Source organism: Prinia subflava, chromosome 19 (genome assembly GCF_021018805.1).
Source record: "Prinia subflava isolate CZ2003 ecotype Zambia chromosome 19, Cam_Psub_1.2, whole genome shotgun sequence".
Lineage (NCBI taxonomy): Eukaryota > Metazoa > Chordata > Aves > Passeriformes > Cisticolidae > Prinia > Prinia subflava.
The window spans coordinates 9,877,856-9,895,520 of record NC_086265.1 but is presented as its reverse complement, the minus strand read 5'-3'; the positions used below and the strand labels follow the sequence as shown (position 1 = coordinate 9,895,520).

The 17,665-nt window shown below is 57.3% G+C and overlaps 2 protein-coding genes across 2 annotated transcripts in view; both read right to left on the bottom strand.

Moving 5' to 3' along the window:
• Positions 1 to 2,542: 2,542 nt before the first annotated feature.
• HSPB8 (heat shock protein family B (small) member 8) lies at positions 2,543 to 6,086 on the bottom strand. Its single transcript, XM_063415892.1, has 3 exons — positions 5,248 to 6,086; positions 4,150 to 4,213; positions 2,543 to 3,304 (listed from the first exon to the last, which is right to left on the bottom strand). The coding sequence occupies exons 1-3, from the start codon at positions 5,624 to 5,626 to the stop codon at positions 3,145 to 3,147; spliced, it is 603 nt and encodes a 200-aa protein (XP_063271962.1). The 5' UTR covers positions 5,627 to 6,086; the 3' UTR covers positions 2,543 to 3,144.
• Positions 6,087 to 12,448: 6,362 nt separating this feature from the next.
• SRRM4 (serine/arginine repetitive matrix 4) overlaps positions 12,449 to 17,665 on the bottom strand; it is a 51,082-nt gene continuing 45,865 nt past the window's right edge. Inside the window, 4 exon segments of the mRNA XM_063416380.1 lie at positions 12,449 to 14,228; positions 14,824 to 14,964; positions 16,012 to 16,122; positions 16,382 to 16,594. Coding sequence (XP_063272450.1) covers positions 13,988 to 14,228; positions 14,824 to 14,964; positions 16,012 to 16,122; positions 16,382 to 16,594 — 706 coding nt within the window. The 3' untranslated portion in view covers positions 12,449 to 13,987.

Genomic DNA, 17,665 nt, shown 5'->3' with positions numbered 1-17,665 from the left:
AAATAAAAACTGCCCAGTATCCAACTACTTAATCCCACCAGCTCTTTCAGATGTGGTTGTGTATTTGATCAGAACTGGCTGCTTAAAAAGAAAAAAAATGCAATCTTCCAAGCACCTGTTCCTGTCTCCTCCCCATCCAGGATGCTGTGTTGGCAGCATCAGTGTTGCTCCAAGAGCAGCATGTGAAAGGCCAGATTAGGATGGTTCCTGTGTCTCCTTCAGCAGTGAAAATCATTTAGTCTTGGATAATGTGGATATTGGCAAGTCTAATGCTGTTCCAGGAGAAAAAGGGAGCCCTGTCCTCCTGGAAGGACTGGGACAGGGCTGGCAGAGAGGTGCTGCTGTGGCAGGGGTGCCCCGTGCACTGTGAATTGCTGACAAACACAACCCTGTCCTTTCTCCCCTGTGTGAGAGAGGTCCCAAAATGCACAGACAAGATCTCAGTCCCTCCTGGGCTCCCTCAGGCAGCCCCAGAGTCAGACCCACGGGATGCCCACTCCTCCCCTGCTGGAGGATGCTCCCCTCAGTCACAGCCTGCACCAGGTCTGTCCCTTGGAGCTGGAATTAAGCCATGAACCACAAGACCTGACAGGCTGTAACTGCTCCAAACCAAAGATGGGATGTCACTGCAGAGTGGCCCCTGCTGCTCTGTTTTACAGGGCTGGAGGCTCCAAACCAACATCTCACACATGAGGGAGGGTGAGCAAACTGCCCCCAGTCCCCACCAGCCCCAGCTCTGCTCACCCTGAAACCCCAGGAACGCACAGATCCCACCCCCTCTCCCCAGACACGGGGGGAGAGGCTGGTGCAGAAGTGCCCCAGTGTTTCCAAACTGATTTTTGCACTTGCAGAAACACCAGTAGGGGTTACTTGTTTAAAACCTCCTCTGCAGGGATAATCAGATCATGCTTGAAGAGAGCCTCCGGATCTCCAGTTACAATTATTCCATTAGGATGTGATACTCCAGACCATCCAAGAGCTTGGGAAGGTGCTGTCTGCACAGGTCCAAGCATGCTGCCCATGGAAGAGGTCCTTAGTGCTAATTGCAAATGCTAACCCCAGCCATTAAGAAATTATTGCTAATGCAGCTTACAACAGCTTTTATGAGACACTATTAAGGAATTAATCAGAAAGCAGAACCAAATAAAGCAAAAAGCTATTAAAGAAAAACAAAACTCTCCCCAAACTGCAAGATCAGCAGGAACAAGAGCTGGAGTGCAGCAGCCCCAAAGCTGAGCCTGGAGCTCCCTTTGTCTCAGCACTGGTGTTGCACCAGGCTGGGGCCTTCTCCAAAAACCCTGGGATGGGAGAGTGGCTCAACTGTGGCTCATTCCTCCCTGGCAGCTCCTGAAGGAGTCACAGCTGGTCCCCTGACCTGCAGCCCTGCTCAGGGAGCCATCCTGTGCCAGATTTGGGTGCAGGGCCAGGGCCCACTGGGGGATATCCAGGCAGGGTGCTGGGCCTGAGTGTGTCCTCAGGGGCCCCTGGGATCCTTCTGTGAAAGGGGAAAATATTAAGGTTGGGCCTGGGGATATTTTTTCAAAAGTCTGATAAAAATAACTCTTTGAAGGGGCGAGGAAGAGGAAGGACAATTTGTGCTGGAGAGGTGTCACCCACAGGCCTGACGGCTCCAAGTGGCACAAGGACACAGGCTGGAGCTGTGACTCATGACTTTTTGGCGTTCCATCTCGGTGTCAGTATCACATTTCAAGGATTATATTTTATTCATAAAAATTGCTGTGCTCAGAGCTGTGCCTGGCAGAGCACAGGGGGCTGGCTGTGCTCTGCACCATCGAGGGGTCCCAGCTCTGGAACAACTGCTGGAAGTTAAATATAATCTGCAAAACTGGGTGAGAGTCCCCAGGTCCCCCTGCATGACCTGGAATGTGGGTGCCTTTGTGGCCCAGGGGTGCTGGGCCAGGGTTTACAGCACGTGGGGGGTGTTGTTGGTAACCACATCCCAGATGAGCCAGAGTGAAACACGTGAGGCTGTATTTTTAACTCTGAGGTCCTGGTGACATGGAAAACTGGGTGCCTGGCCCAGGTGCTGCACTGATGGATGGAAAATTTCCTACCACCATCCACAGCTCGGCTTTGCCAACCCCAGGCTCTGCAAAGGGTGCTCTGCCCCTGGGAATGGTTTCAAGGCTGTGCCCAGAACCCAGCAGAAGCCATTTGCCATTCCACTGGGAAGTGCTTCCCCGTGGAGCTGCGGGTGGGGAGCTGGCATGATGAGATGGAAATGGGGATGGGACAAACCCAACTTTCCCAGCTTACAGCCTGGTTTAGCATCCCCAGGCAGGAAGAACATTTTCAGCCCCCTGAGGGGCTAAGGATGTGACGAGCCCATGGTCCTTGCCAGGCTGGATGCCTCCCCAGCAGAGTGTGAGCTGGGACTTGGAATTCCCCCGTCAGTGCAGGCATCCCCACACATCTCTCTTGTCCTTGCCTGACCTGGGAGGTGGCACACGGTGACATTCCCCTCCTCCCCACCACCCTCCCACATGCCCACCCCAGTGGCTCAGCCAAGACAAGCAGAGGCTAAGAACATCAACTGGGTTTTATTCCTCAGGCCTGAGAAGTAAAAGCACAAATTCTCTTTGGAAATAAGGAAAACAACAACAACAAAAACAATACCAAAATCCCAAACCAACGTTCAAAGCACGCAGACCATTTCTCAGGATGGAGGCCACACCATCAAGCTCTGCTGCTGGACGCACATCCTTCGCAGAGATGTAGTTTAAAAAAAATAAAACAACTCATGGAAGAGGAAAAGACACAGAGCTACAGGTTTCCATGTCAATTTTAAAGAAAAAAAAAAGGCCCTTTTTTGCTATTGTTATAAATATCCCATCCGAGCGACTCGGAACAAACAATAACCATGAGGAGGAGCATCCTTTCTGCTCGGCCCCGTGGGCACAAACTCTCTAGCGGCCCCTCAGGCCGGCAGAAGCCCTCGGGGGCGGCCCGGCACCCGCGGCGTGCCCCGGCTCTCGGCGGGGGTGGCGGGTGCTGCCATCCCTGCCGGCGGCACCCGTCACCCTTGCCCGAGGCTGTCAGGACGCCGCACCGCAGGGACCGGGGGAAGGGGACAAGGGACAGGGGACAAGGGTGCCGGGGCGCGGCAGGGCCGCGGGTGGCGGCTCAGGTGCAGGCGGCCTCCTGGCTCTCCACGGGGATCTCGCTGCCGCTGCCGCCCTCGCCGTACTGCTGGTAGGGGGGGATCTGGGGCGCCTCGATGATCAGCAGCCCCTCCGGGGACAAGGAGGCGAACACCGTGATGGGATCCACCTCGTAGGGCAGCCTGCAGCGGGGCGGGAAAGACGGCACGGGTTAGGACACCGCCGGTGCATCCCCACCCTCGGGCAGCCAGCGCGCCGGGAGCCGGCGGGGCCGGGGCAGCAGCGGCGGCGCCCCGGCGAAGCCTCTGCTATTGCCGGAGCGCCTGGGAATGCGCGGGGATATTTCGAGCGGGCTCCCGGCCGGCTTGGCCCCCGCGGGAGCTCTGTGTAATCTCCCCGGCAGATGTGTTTGACGGGATGTCAGCGCCGCTTGTGCGGCGGGAGCGGGAGCAAATCCCGGCCGTGCCGCCCCCGCCTCAGCCGCGAGCCTTGCCCCTAAAAGGAGCCCGAGCCCGAGCTCGCCCCGGCGTTCCCGTGGGAGTTCGGGATGCACAGGGCTCCTTCAGGGCGGAAAAGCAAAGCTGAGCTGCTGCCAGCCGAGGAAACCCTTCCCATGCCCTGGGCTTTGATGCTTTTCCCTGTTAACCGTGCGAGCCCCGCGGGTGGGACCTGCCCCCCACATCGGTCGGGGCTCGCCGGCCTCTGGGCTCGCCTTTGCGGTTGTTGTTGCCAAAGCGAGCCGCGGGTGAGTCAACGCGATAGCGATCTCACTGACATCATGGAGATGCGGGGATAGCAGGGATGCGCTCCGGGGCCAGCCCTGCTGCTCCCCGGGTGCGCAGGAGACCGACAGAGCGCCTCAGAAAAGGCCTCCTGCTCCTTTCCTTCCCTTGGAAATCCCTGTCCGCGGCCCGGCCCAGCCAGGCACGTGCTGCAGAAGGGCAGATTTTGGGGTGGAAGCAATCCCTGCCTGTGTGAGCTGGGACATGGGGGCTGGCAAAGCTCAGCCAGGCCGACCGGTACCTACTGGATTTTCTTGGTGAAGTTCTTGGAGACGATCCCTCCTTCCACCTGCTGCTCCTCGTGTTTGCCTGCAGGGAAGGCCAACACCCCACATCAGCACCTTACCAGGAGATTATTCTTTCCCCAACAAACAACAACAACTAAACCCAACAGGAAAGTTTTCCGAGCAGCTGTTTCCCTGCCCCAGTGTAAAATCTTCCTCTGGGGAGGGCTCAGGAAGCCTCTCCATATGGGGAAGTAGATGCTAGACACAGCAGAACGACATTTCCAGTGGAAAACTGGGGTCTCACAGGCTGCCAAGAGTTGGGGCTTAAGAAAATAAATAATGAAACCTTTGTAGGTGGCAGCATCTCCCTTGGCCCCACTGCCCCGGCTGGGTTCCTTTCCACCACTCTGTCAGGCTGGGGGTTCCTGTACCTGGAGCATCAGCCAGAGGCTGCCAGGACCCCCCTGAGCTGTGGCTTTCCCCCTGTGCTGCAGTGAGCTCCAAATAAACACCCAGAGCTGTGTTAGGTGGCAGCCCCCAGCCCTCCCTGGTGATCCCAGCCCGGAGGCCCCAGGGACAATGGGGAATGTCAGTGCCAGGCTGATGGGACACTGAGGGCAGTCGTGGGCACCCCAAAAGTTCTGGACCCCACACCCACCGTTCCCTCCATTAATTGGCTTTTCAGGGATGTGTTTCTGGCCGACTCGGAGCCGAGCTGTGCTGGGGGCTGTGAGCAGCTGCTCCCTTCTTCCCAGCCTCTCCCTCGGCCCCTTTAAAGGGAATCTCCTTCCGTGCCGACCTCACCCTGGCTATAATTAACCGAGCAGAGCTGGGGCCCCTCTTGGCTGCTGGCTGCAGGGTGCTGCCAGCCAGGGCAGAATGCAGGGAGATTTACCCCAAAGGACATGTGTCCTTTCTTCTTTTGGCATCAAACCACCATGGCTTGTGAGCCAGATCCCCCTGTGACACCCAGGAGATGCCCCACAGCCCTGCTGCATCCCTCCCCTGCTCCCAAGCACGGCGCTGTTGCCGCCGCCTTAAAATAAAGGCAATTTTGGCATTTTGCAGCAATTCCTTGAGCTGGCAGTGCCACCTCCCCGGTGCCTTGGCTCTCACCTGACACCTCGACGTAGCCATCCTTGGTTTTGACCGTCAGCTCCTCGGGTTTGAAGCTGTGCACGTTGACACAGACCTTCCAGGGCTCGCGGGGGAAGGGCGCGGGGCTGCGGCTCTCGGGGTACCCCCCGAAGTGGGTGCCGTAGGCGGGGGCCATGGGGGGCGAGCGGCCCAGGCCGGCGCGCAGGGGGCCCGGCCAGGTGGTGGTGAGCCGAGGCCGAGCCCAGTCTGGCCAGTCCGCCGTCAGGTCCCCGGGGAAGGGCGACAAGCCGAAGTCATCGTCCAGCAGGCGGGAGGTCAGGCCGGGCTCCCGGAAAGGATCGCGGAGGCTGCGCCGGCCGGGGTAATGGCAGGAGAAGGGCATCTGGCTATCGGCCATGGCTTCCTTCGCAGGGGTCTGAGCGTGTCCCCGGGGCTCTCCAACGGAGCCTCAGCCTCTGTGCGGCTGCTCCTGGCTGCAAACTTCCCCCGGGAGCCTGTCCCGGAGGAGACGCATCCACCCCGGGTGGGACGTGGGAGCGCAGGGACGGTCGCTCCTTCCCGGCACCAGGTGAAGGACGAGGAGAAAATCAATTCAGGCTGAATCACCGGGAGCTGGAGGAGCGCAGGAAGGACGGAGGGAGGTCTCTGGCCGCGAGAAAACGCTTCCTGTCTGGCTGCGATCCCAGGACCGGGGAGGGGAAAATAAAACTTCTTGTCAGGAGAGAGAGAGAGAGAAAAAAATAACAACTCCAAATATCCTGAGATTAAAAAGCTTCTCTCTCACTCTCCAGCACTTTATGTGCAACTTTCCCTGCTGCTCCTGGGTGAGAGCTGCAATAAATGCCTGAGCCTGGAGCCCAGAAACTTCTCTAACCTTCCAGCAGTTGGGCGAGTACTATTTATATGGATTTCAGAGGAGGAGGGTGTGTGTTTTGCAAGTCCTGCCCTGTCAGCCGAGTATTTTGGAGAGGATGAAACAGCCGCGGAGAATTTGGGCAGTGGCAGCTGACCTCTCCTGCCGGCCCGAGGATCCCGGCTGCCACGGGGCCAAGGGAGCTTCAGCAGCTGCCCCCAGCCCCTGCCGCCCCCTCCTGCTGCTCTGCCCGCCCAAAATAGCCCCCAAGCTCACTCAGGGCTGGCTGCTGTCACTCCGGTGTCACCTGTTAAAAATACCGTGGTGGGGCTGACCGAGCTGCTCCCCTCACTGTAAAGCCACGTGTCCCCACTGCGCCGGGAAATGGGTCACAGCTGGCACCCCGCGCAGGGGGACCCCAGGGGTGCCTGTTCGGGCCGTGTGGGGCAGGGGGACACCATGACCCTCTCCAGCATTGCTTCTTTGGCCATCTTCACCAGCTGGGCCCGGAGAAACATCCCCTAAACTGCGGGAAGAAGACGGACCCCGGGCAGCAGGCAGAGCGCTGACGGCGCTGCTCAGCACCTGCCTCCTCCTCCTCCTCCTCGCCCCACCGCATGCCCCGGCCCTGCCGCAATCGCGGTGCGGGCAGGGCGAGGCGCTAATCACAGCCGCGGCCGGGCTAATAATGACAGGGCAGCGGCGGGAGCGGGCTGCGAGCTGTGGGAAGGGGCGCGGCAGCAGCTCCGCAGGGGGAGCTCCCAGCCGGAGCATCCGCCCGGAGACACGGCCCCGAGCCCGGGGCCCCCATGGAGGTGACCCAGGCACGGCTCCGGTGGGGAGTGTGGAGGGTGGGATGTCACCAATGAGGGGTGCGCTGCCTGCGGAACCACTTCCTCATGCCGCATCCTGGCTCCGCATCACGCTCTCCAGCATCTGCAATTTTTCTAATGGACTCTATGGAAGTAATTGCAGCAGGAAGGCTTTAATGCAGTACAGGCCACGCAGGGATGCAGCCGCTGGTCACTACACGGCATTAATCACGGCAGCATCGCTGGGGGCAGGGAGCTGCCTCTCCTTGGCTAGGGGAGGGCTGCCCCCGTGCATGGAGGCACCTGGGCATCACGGGGGCTCCCTGGGGTCCCAAGGGATGCCTGGAGAGGTCCCAGGTGCCAGCTGAGTACTCCTGGTGCCAGCAGGCAGCTGCTGGTGGAGGGACTGAGCATCCCCCTCCATTCCCGTGTCCTGCCCGGCTGCCTCTGCCTGGCTGGGGGCTCCTGGTGCCCGTGGGTGACAGTATGGGCACAGTCCTGGGGGTCACTGCCACACACAGCCTGAGCTCAGCAGGGCACAGCTCAGCTTGGCTGGGGGGCAGGATCTGCACCCCCTTGGGCAAACACCAGTGTGGAGGTGAGAGGGACAAGCCCTGAGGTGGTTTCAGGCAGTCCCACGATCCTATAGATCCTATCGTGTTTCCAGGAGCCTCACAACATCCCCCATCCCACATTTCCCACATAGCTCCAGGCCACCCTCCCTCCCCGGCCAGGAATTCTTTCTGTCGCCTTGTTCATCCCGATTAGTCACACGTCCCCCCCTCCTCCCGCCTGCTCTCACCCTCTCTGGGCCATCCCAATTTAGCTCCTGTTGTCATTCCAGTCCTCCCAGCTGCCTCCCACCTCCGAGCCACCCCACCACATCAGCTCTGGGAAACACAAAGTGCCCTTGCAGCCCCCCTTCTCCCCTGTGTGGCCTGGGGATGCTGCCCGGGGTCCCCACGATCCATCTGTGCCATGTCCAGGCCTTTCCTGGGTGCCCATCTGAGCCCTGTTGAGGAGCATGGGGACACGGCCCAGTGCTGCTGCTCCCTTGAGGGGCTTCCAGGGTCCTGCAGAGTCCCCATTGTCCCTTTGCCCCTGGCTCCTGCTGAGGTGACCGTGGCAGGGCCCTGTGGCGTGGGAATTGTGTGCAGGGCTTGGAGCAAGGGCTGTGCAGGAAGGGAAGGGCACAGCCCTGAGGAGAGCACTGGTGAGCCCAGTGTGACCTCCAGGGAGAGATGGACGCATTTCTGGCCTGAACAGGGTGGGGGATCCAAAGGGCCTGGCAAAGGGCAGCAGGAACCTGGCCCAGCAGGGAAAGGAGAACTGCCCACAATTTTTTTGCTTCATCAGAGCCCCGAGGAGCCAGTCCTGGGCAGCTGGAGTGGAGGCACATGCCCTTCCCTGCAGAGCAGCTGAAACAACCCGAAATATCCCACTGCACACACTTGTATCCAAAAGGAACATGATGCAAAGGAAATACTGTCCGAACCTTTATTGGAACCTTTTTCTAACCAGGCTAACAACTCAAACACCCAGGAAGACAAAAGGATACAGAACACATGTGGATGGAGAGCAAGGGGAGCTTTACAATGGACTCAAACGAACAGATGCGCCGGTGTCGTTGGGGGTGGAATCAACCAACAGGCAGAGAACAGAGACACCGTTTCTCTCATGGCTTTTCTCACGCCTTGGCTTTTGTTCTAAATCTTCTTCTCATTCTCCAGGTTTCAAAGGCGGAGAGCTGCCCTGGGCTGGTGAGGGTGTTATTCTCTAGGCAATAGTCTAAAAGCTGGGGTGCCTGACCATGACACTGTTGCTTTGGAGACCCTCCCAGTCATGTGCAAACTGCCAGATAGCAGCAAAGTCATGAGAATAATTTATTCTCTGGTGAAGAGGTAATAAAACCCCACTGGACACTAAAGGGCAAAGTCTTCCCCTTAGACACCTGAACCTGCCCCTTTCTCAATCCAGTACCCTGAGAGCCCCAGGGCCGAGCACCCAGCAGCTCCTGGCCAGCTCTGTGGGAACAGCCCAGCACTGGCACTCGCCTGCTGATGCCAGAGCCGTGTCCACCCTCCAGCAGCTCAGGCAGCTCTGCCCGAGGAGCACAAACACCTCCCACCCCAGCGAGCAGAGCAACAGTGTTGGTGGAGCGACACTGGGGCAGCGTGGGGTTTTTAGCACGTCTCATGCTCTTCTCAAAGCTGGGGTGGATCCCTGCAGCAAGCTCTGCTCATGTTGGAGGCAACAGGGGAGGCCTCCCCAGTCCTGCCCTGGCTACTGAGCTTGCATCAGGGCAAAGCTGCTGGCACAAAGCTTGGGGAAGGGGGCAAAGCAGGACATGGCACCAGGGTCTCAGGATGGGGCAGGGTGGACATCTTTTCTTCCTGGTGGAGACCACGGCCAGTCACTTCCACTCTATCCCCTTCCTCATCACTGATGCAAAGGGTGACAAGTGTCCCCGTCCCCCAGAGGGAAGAGGGGACCTGCAGTGGGAGATCAGAGAACTCCAGGGATTTTTTTTTGGTGATGACAGCCCTATGCCACATGGCAGAGGAAGAGGAGCAGGGTTATTTCTCCACCAGAGCTGGCCTGTCACCTCTGAATTCCCCACACCTTTCCAGGGGGATGAGATTTGTCAACAGATTCTGGTTGAAGGAGATGAAGAGGTTTCCCCTGTCTTGCCCATCTCCATCACAGTGAGGTTCCTCTCTAAATACTGGTGGTGAGGTCCAAATGAGCCAAATTTGCCTTCTTCTCTCCAACATATCTGGCAACACTTCAAAGGCTCCTGCCTTCATGAACCCAACAGCATGACCCAAATAGCTTTTTTAAAGTAATGCTCAATAAATAGATGAAATAAATATTAAATAGAGGCCAAGTCCTCTTAGCCTGTTCAATATATGTACAATGCATAGCAAAATAACAGTGATTGGCTGTTGCAGACAAGTTTGGTACAAATTCAGCCCCCAAAACAACAAAAAACATTGAGAAAATAGCAGTCAACATAAAGCAAAGCTCAGCCAAGTGCTGCAACCAATGAAGAAAGAACAGAACAGTGCTTTGAAACAACCCTCATCTTTGCTTCCCAGCAAACCTGCAGAAATAGAGTTGGATTTTCTGGAGCCTGGGGTTGGGAGAGGTGGGACAAGCCTCCCTTGGGGGGACAAACCCAGAGCCAAGGCAGGTCCAGTGAATGGGGAGAGTTGCTGGCTTCAGGGTCAAGGAGACATTTGGGAGTGAGTGCTCTCATGTGCTGTGCCAGGGAAAGGCAGCAGGGATCCTTGTGGGATGATTCAAAATCACGGGTGGGAAAGAGCCTTTGAGTGTGAGACAAGGCTTCCAAAAACCAGCCAAGATATATCCTGATGTTGTGGCCAGCCCTGAACACCCCCATGTGTCTGACCACAGCAAGGATTCACCAACACCAAAATGACCAAGCTGCCTTTCCACCAGGTGAACCTGCTCTTTGCAGAGAGCACCTGCAGCAGTCTGAGATGCTGGATGCAGAGCAAAAATCCATAAAACCAGTGAATGAGAGAAACAACATTAAAAAATAATAAAAAAAAAGTACTGGCAAAAGGCACAGAGACAGAAAAACTCACAGCTTCACGCAAACCCACAGAAACCCCATCTGTCCACTAACAGGGAGGATGTACTAAAGCTTGTACTAAAAATAAGTTAAAAAATAAATAACACCTAGGGAGACTCACATGTATATCCACATGTGCACACACACACATACACACAGAGACTCGGTCAGGTCCGTCACCAGAGGCTGGATTTTGCAAGGACCTTCCACAGGGATCACTCTCTCACAGTCTCATCTCTCTTGCTTTCCCATGGGTGGGTCAGTGCGCAGGGATAAACACGGCAGGGGAGTCCTGGCGACGGCATCCTCCCCGGGAAGCGGCGGTGGCTGCGCGGAGCAGCCGGGTTTGGTTTCGGCTTGAGCGCTGGCGGCGGAGCCAAGGCAAACAGCGCGGGGCCAGCTGGCACCCGGCCGGCGCCCGCGCAGGCGACACTTCCCTGGTGGCACTGCCAACACCCCGCGCTCGGCCGGCCAGCAGACCCTCGCCGTCACCCCCGACACGACCGAGACCCATTTCTGTGGTCACACCCATCACATTCCTGCACAAATCTAACGAGAAACCCGAGATTCCGACATGAAAACACGCAGCTCTGCCCTGCGTCCCTTTGTCCATCCCGCGCTCTCCACCCTGTCCCGGGGAGCGCAGAGGGACACGGTGGCAGCAGGAGTGACTGTCACTCCTCCGGCCACCTCGCTGAGAGGAGCCAGAGCTGTAAACCTTTACACGAGACCGGCGGCATGGATACATTTGAACAAACAAACAGATCCAAAAATAACTTAACGTTAGGAAAAAAAAATTAGAATAAATAAATACTGGTCCATTCTGACATACAATTAAAAATAGAATAATAATAAATAAATAAATAAATAATTTAAAGTGGTTTACTCCAATGCAAGTCTGCTTGGGAAACCCCAGGAGCATTTAGCTGCCAAGGACTGTACAGGCAGAGGCAGTCCTTGATGTAGGGATCAGCTGGACGAGTGCAGGAGCTGCTGTCAAACCCTCAGGGTCATCTCCTGACCCACAGAGGGTGGATGCTGCTGAGCCTGGTGTGGTGCTTCCATCATCTGTCCCCAGCCACGAGGACTCAGTCAGTGTGAGTTTGGTATTTACACCAGTTGCACAAAGCCCCTTTTCTTTGCTCGTTTTGGATCTTCGAGCTCGCTGCTTCCTTGCTACAGCTCCGTGTGTGCGTTACGGGGTGCCAAGGGGCAGGAGGCTGCTCCTGAAGCACTGGTACAGCGGGGGGCTGGGTTCCCATCACTGCCTTTGGATCTTCCCGGGGAGCAGAAGGATGGGGCATTTCAGCATCAGACTGGGAGAGACTCTTTGGGGAAGAAGCATGAGGTTTTCAGCCCTTTTGAGAGGGAGTCCGCTGCAGAAGGTGGCCAAGGGGCTGCTGGTGGGGCCAGCACAGGAGGGAAGGCAGTGGCATCCTGTCTTTGATCCCTCAACCACAGCCCTGGAGCATTTGCTCAGCCCTACCAGGAGCATTTCTCTCTGTGTCCTAGAAAGGGTTTTTCCAGAAGATGGACACATCCCCACTAAGCCACCAGGCCATACCAGTGCCCAGCTCTCTGCCTCAGCCCCCTCATCCTCACACTGCCTGCAGCAAGCAAGGCAGGGAATGAAGGTCTGGGAAAAAGGGGAGCTTTGGCCATTGAAGGCACAGGACAAGGGGGACCAGCACCAGGAAAGGCACTGGGAAAGAAGTCCCTGACATCAAACTTCCTCTTGTACCACCCAGATGGAATCCCTGCCTGTGCTGCTGTGCTTTCCAACAGATAACAGATTTATAGGCTTGCTGAGGCCATCATCCAGTTGCACCACAGCAGCTCGTGGCACTCAGCCTTCCTCCCTGTGCTGCTTTCTCCCTTTTCCGGCTGCCAGGGGCCTGAAGGTAATTCTGTAGATGGGGGTGGGGGGTGGGTTGCATTCCTTTCTACCCCCTCTCTCCTCCTGCAGATGGTGGCTCCACTCAGCCCTTTTCTGTAACACTTAAACAACACACACCTCCTTGACTCATTAAGCCCGAACTCGTTAATAATCGTGCAGGATGGAAGGGGAGGGGATGGAAAAAAGGGAGGGAGGGAAGTCTTAAGCCCAAATTAGCGTCTCTAAGCACCCAGGTGTTGTAAGAGAAATAAACTCCTCAGCACCAGCTCAGCCTGTGCTGGGAGAAGCCTTTGTTACCCGGCAAAACACAGTAATTGCGCAGGCAGCTGGGCTGGCAGGGAGACAAAACTCCAGGGCCCAGGGCAGCCTGTGGCTCCCTGGAAAAACAGGCAATTAGTTGGGGGCCCTTCCTGTCCCCCTGCACTGCTCTGGCCTCCCAGTAACAAACTGGGGCACCAGTGCATCCTGCTGCAGCCTGGCACCGGCCCTGCAACTGTGCTGCTGATCCTGCCCCAGGGCAGCAGAGGGGCTCAAGGAGGAATGACTGCCTGGAATCCTGCCTGAAATTGCTGCCTGTTTAGAGGAAGGGGAATTGGGGTGCCCTGGCTCTTGAAGTGCCCTGTGTACCCTGTGTGTTCTGGATGCACCCCAAAACTGCTATCTCTGCACCTCCCTTTGCACCTCCCTCCCATCAGCAACACGCTCTGAGGGCAATGCTCCCTGAAGAAGAACCCAAGCCCAAACTGCCCGAGGCTTCCTCCAAGAAGGGAAGCCCTTGGCCCTCGTCACCCACACGTGGCCTGGCCCTCGGAGCACAGCACAGCACCAGCTCCCCTCTGCCTTGTACCCCACCAGCCCCAGGCCTGCTTCAGACCTCAGCAGGTGGTTTGCAAGAAATTCAGCGCTGGGGGATAAAGCAACCCTGTGAAAGGTGCTGCTACCTAGTATGAAAGGGCAGCAGAAAGAGCAAACAGCCTTTTTTTCCCAGGAAGTATGTCAGGAAGGATTTCTAGCCTTCTATTTATAGCAGGGTCTGGCTGACTGGCAGAAAATAAATATTTTCTTTGCAGAGTGGGCAGCAGCTCTGGAGAAGGGACCCAAAGGACCTGATATTTGCCTTGGTGGGGACAGCCATCCTCCCCCTGCCACCAAAGCTTTCCAGCAAACTCCTCCCCAACTGGTCTGTTTCTCCAACAGAAGTTAATTTGTTGGTTCCTGGTTTGTCAGAAGAGCAAGGAGCAGAATTCTTTCCTTTGGACCCGCTGGTAGTGCTTTGGAGAGCAGTGGCAATGGGGAGATGGGAGCATCGGGGAGGATGGAGCAGGTCTGTTGTGACAAATCCTTTATAAAGCACCGACCCTTCTTCCAGCCTGGCCTGGGGAGCTGGGACTGATCCACGCACTCTGCAGTGGGGCGCAGGGGCTGCACCAGGCGCTCCAGGGCTCTTACTCCGAACCGGGGCTGGGGGACCCGGCAGTGCCACCACGTCAGTATCGGGGATGATTGCTATCGATGGCCAGGTAGGTGGGAAGGAAGCGGAGAATGCCAGGAATGTGGCGGTGACGCGGGCACCCGGTGACAGCCAGCAGCGGCACTCCCTAACGACGCAGGCTGTCGGAGCTGGCTCCTGAGTCATAGCTCCTGCTCCTGCTGCGGCTGCTCCTGGGGCCCGAGCTCCGGCTGCTGCTCCAGCTTCGGCTCCGGCTCGTCCGGTAGCTGGAGTAGCTCCGGCTGCGGCTCGGGGAGCGGCTGAAGCTGCTGTACCAGGAGGAATAGCTGCCGGCGCTGCTGGACGAGGACGGGCTCGGACGGTAGTAGGGGATGGGGCGTTTGCGGGCACTGTGGGGACAGAGAGATGTGGGTTACCAGCAGCACAAGGACAGACTTACTGCCAAAATCTCCAAAAAGCACTGGTAACTCTGCACAACACTCCCCAAAATGTGACTGTGTTTGTTTAAAAGGAAAAAGAGATCAGGGAGCAGACTAGCCTTGGGATTAAAACCACCCACCCCCACAGCCCTGGGGAATGTCCCAGCCACTCAGTCTGCTGGGCTCTACTTGAAGTTGTCCCAAAGAGCCCTCTGCATGAAGGTTAGAGTCAATAGTGACTGTCTCCAGTGTGGAACATCTGCCACAGGGCAGGGTGAAATAAAAAGCCTGTGAGGGAATGCTCCTGGCACCTGAGTTCCTGCTGACTTCATCTTCTTTTTTCCTTCAGCTACTGTAAATTGAGACCCTTTCCATGCTCTCTCTGCCTCCAGCTGGAAATCCCCAAACTCTAGGGGAGGGGTGGAAGGGCCTGCTGATCAGGCTCAGGGAAACCAGTCTCCTGGAGAAACCTCCTGTGGCAAGGGCTGGGACCCAAGGACAGCCCTCATCCCCCGGGAAGTGCCAGCTGAGCCTGTCTCCAAAGGATGGGGCAGCATCCCCTTGCCTTGTGATGCGCCGAGCTTCGAGGTGGCTGGGAGAGTCTCTCCGGCGTTTCCTCAGGGGGGAGTAGGAGCGGCGCCGCCGCTGCCGCTCCCGGTGCGACTCCTTCTCGCTGGAGCTGTATTTGTGCTCCCGCTCGCGGTCCCTGCGGGGACACAGCGTGGGGACTGTCACTGCAGGGCCTCTGGGGGTGGGTCAGGGATGGGGGGCAACGATCGACAAAGGCACAGATGAGCAGAGGGTGCTCAGCTCCAAAAGGGACGACTCTGAGCGCTGTGGTGGCATCACCCCTGAGCACCCCTGAGCTGGACAAAGAGACTGGACAGCACCAATCGTGTTCCAGTGGCTTTGCACTGCCAAGCTAAGATGGCTTCCAGGGGCCTGTGTCTGTGGGTGCAGTCTGTATTTAGCTCTTGCTGGCCGTGCTGCTGGAGCTGGCAGGAGCAGCCCTGCCAGCGGCCCCACGTGAGCTGAGGGCCTGGTAGCCCTGCAGGGCTCCGCAAGCCTCGCCAGAAGGAGTGCCGGTGTTGCTATGGTTTTCTCTTTTGTTAAATTCCCATACACGTCAGCACAGGCCCTTCTGTGCAGTGTGCCTGACTTCATACACCCTGCTCAGTGCCATCTGCAAAGCAACACGTTACAGGTCAAGGGCCTGCCTGATCCCTGCATGAAGGAATTGTTCTCCTCACCAGCACAGGGATTGTCAGAGCCTGCAAGAATCGACCCTGGGAATGTACGATTTTGAGGTTGCAAAATGTTCACAGCAGCACAGGTGCTACCAGGAAAACCTGCCAAAGGCATCTTTAGGGTTGAACAGTAAGACTGTTTTCTATGGTGTATGGAGGGAGTAGAGGTGCCTGGACTGCGTTTCCCTCTGCAAGGCTGTAAGTGCTGGCCTCAGGGTACCTGGGACTGCCCTCACAGCAGGGGCATTTCCTTGGGCCTGACAACTCTTTGTCAGAGCTGTGACTCTAAAACGTAGAGTGTCTTTCCCTGCTGCGATTAGATCCCTCTCTGACAGGGGCTGCAGCCCTGCTGCAGGGGCTGCTGGCCGTGTGGGCAGACCCAGCCGGAGCCTCGGGCCCTGCCCACCACTCACAGCAGCATGGCAGTGGTGGAGGCAGGGGGACAGTGTGAGGCAGCAGGTACCACGTGAGTGGACAGTAAATACCACATGAGCAGACAGCTGTACCTGCTGCGGCTGTAGCGGGAGTAACTGGGGCTCCGGCGAGGCCTTGAACTTCTACTCCCAGGACTTTTTTTGCAGGATTTGGAGGAATAGCTGGGGGAACGTGAGGAAGACCTGGAGATAGGAAAGAAACATGAAAGAGTTAAAGGTGCTGGAGGGTGAGGCTGTACCAGACTACTCCAAATCATGAGGGGGAAGAGATGTCCCATTCTGCAGGGTCTCAGCCCAGCTCTGCATGGCTAATTCAGCCCAAGCCTTGTGGATCCCTAGGCATCCCCCAAACTCTTACACCTCCCCCTGCAAGGAGCCTGCCAGCTGGCAAGGACTAGACACTGCCCAGGGTCACAGAGACAGCCGTTCCAGCTGGCCTTACCTCTTTCCCGAGGAGCAGGACCTGCTTCGGGAGTACCTGGGAGAGGCCTTGCGGGGCGAGGAGCGGGAGCGGCTGGAGCCGGGGGAGGATCTGCCCGTGCTGGTGCAGGACTCGCTGCGGGAGCCAGGCCTGAGCGGGGAGCTGTGGGCTGGGGAGGGGAGGAAGCTTCGCTTCTTCTCCTCTGAGGAACCGAGACATGAGGATAGGCACGCTCTGTGAACATATATTTGGACACTTTTTGAAGCTGTTGCTGAACTGGGACTGGTCTCTGGCTGAGGGGAGCACCATGCTCCAGCAAATAAATATTCCCATCCTTCCATTCCCTAACTGGAGGTGAAAAAGACCTCTCAGCTCCCCAGGCTGCTGTTGTAAGACCCCACGTGTGTGGGTCAGAGTCCAAGAGCTCACTGTCCCTGCTCTGCCAGGGAGAAGAGGTGTGGAAGAGCTCTCTGTGGCACAAGCAGCAGCTCATCTGCCCCATGCCCAACACACCAGAGGTGTGAGTGTGGTCAAGCCAGCGAGCTGTGCTGGTCCTGGGCAGAGAGTGAAGTAAAAAGTGCCAGAGTAGGGGAAAGGCAGAGCATGGCAGGGCAAGGGCTGTGCTCCAGCCTGGCTGTGGAGCAGCACGAGAAGGCACTGGGCAGGCATGTCCTGTTGCCTTTGGACAGCACTGCATCAATTCCTCCTCTTCCAGAAATGCTCTGGGAATGAACTGGGGTCAGAGCCCAGCAGCCAGGCAGCCTCCCAGCAGCCAGGGCCAGCTGCAATCCCAGCTCCACCCATGTGAAGGCAGAGTTATCCCACTGGAGTCACCATGTGAAAAGTACAGGCAGACCTAAAATTTTACCCTCTGATTGAAAAATGAAGCTTGTTCTTACTAAAACCCATTACCTTGGCTCCCTCCCTTGTCACATTCAGTGCTCCAAACCATGTCCTGGCTCTAACTTCCAGCCTTTAGTACCCAAGGGCCTGAGCTGGAAGAGCTCCCTACAACCACTGCCTGAGCACAGCCCTGGTACCAGCCACCAGGCTTCAGCACCCTCATTCCCAATATCCCCTGGCAAACCCAGGAATAGGAGGTGGTGACAGAGGCTGGCAGCTACTCCCCTCTGCTGAAGATGACCTGTGGCACTGGGTGGTGGTTGGACACCCTGTGGCCCCAGTGCAGAGCTGCTGCTGGGTTATCCTGCAGCCAGCCAAGCACTTGCCCCTCCTGTGCTCCCCACTGGCAGGAGATGCTATCTTGTCACCCTGGAGCTGTGCTGCATGAGCTGGGAAGGGGCA

Coding starts and splice junctions, on each gene's coding strand:
- HSPB8 (XM_063415892.1), bottom strand. CDS start 5,626: ATGGCCGATAGCCAGATGCCCTTCTCCTGCCATTACCCCGGCCGGCGC. Junction 4,214..5,247: donor TGGCTACGTCGAGGTGTCAG/GTGAGAGCCAAG, acceptor CCTTCCCTGCAG/GCAAACACGAGGAGCAGCAG. Junction 3,305..4,149: donor AACTTCACCAAGAAAATCCA/GTAGGTACCGGT, acceptor GCCCCGCTGCAG/GCTGCCCTACGAGGTGGATC.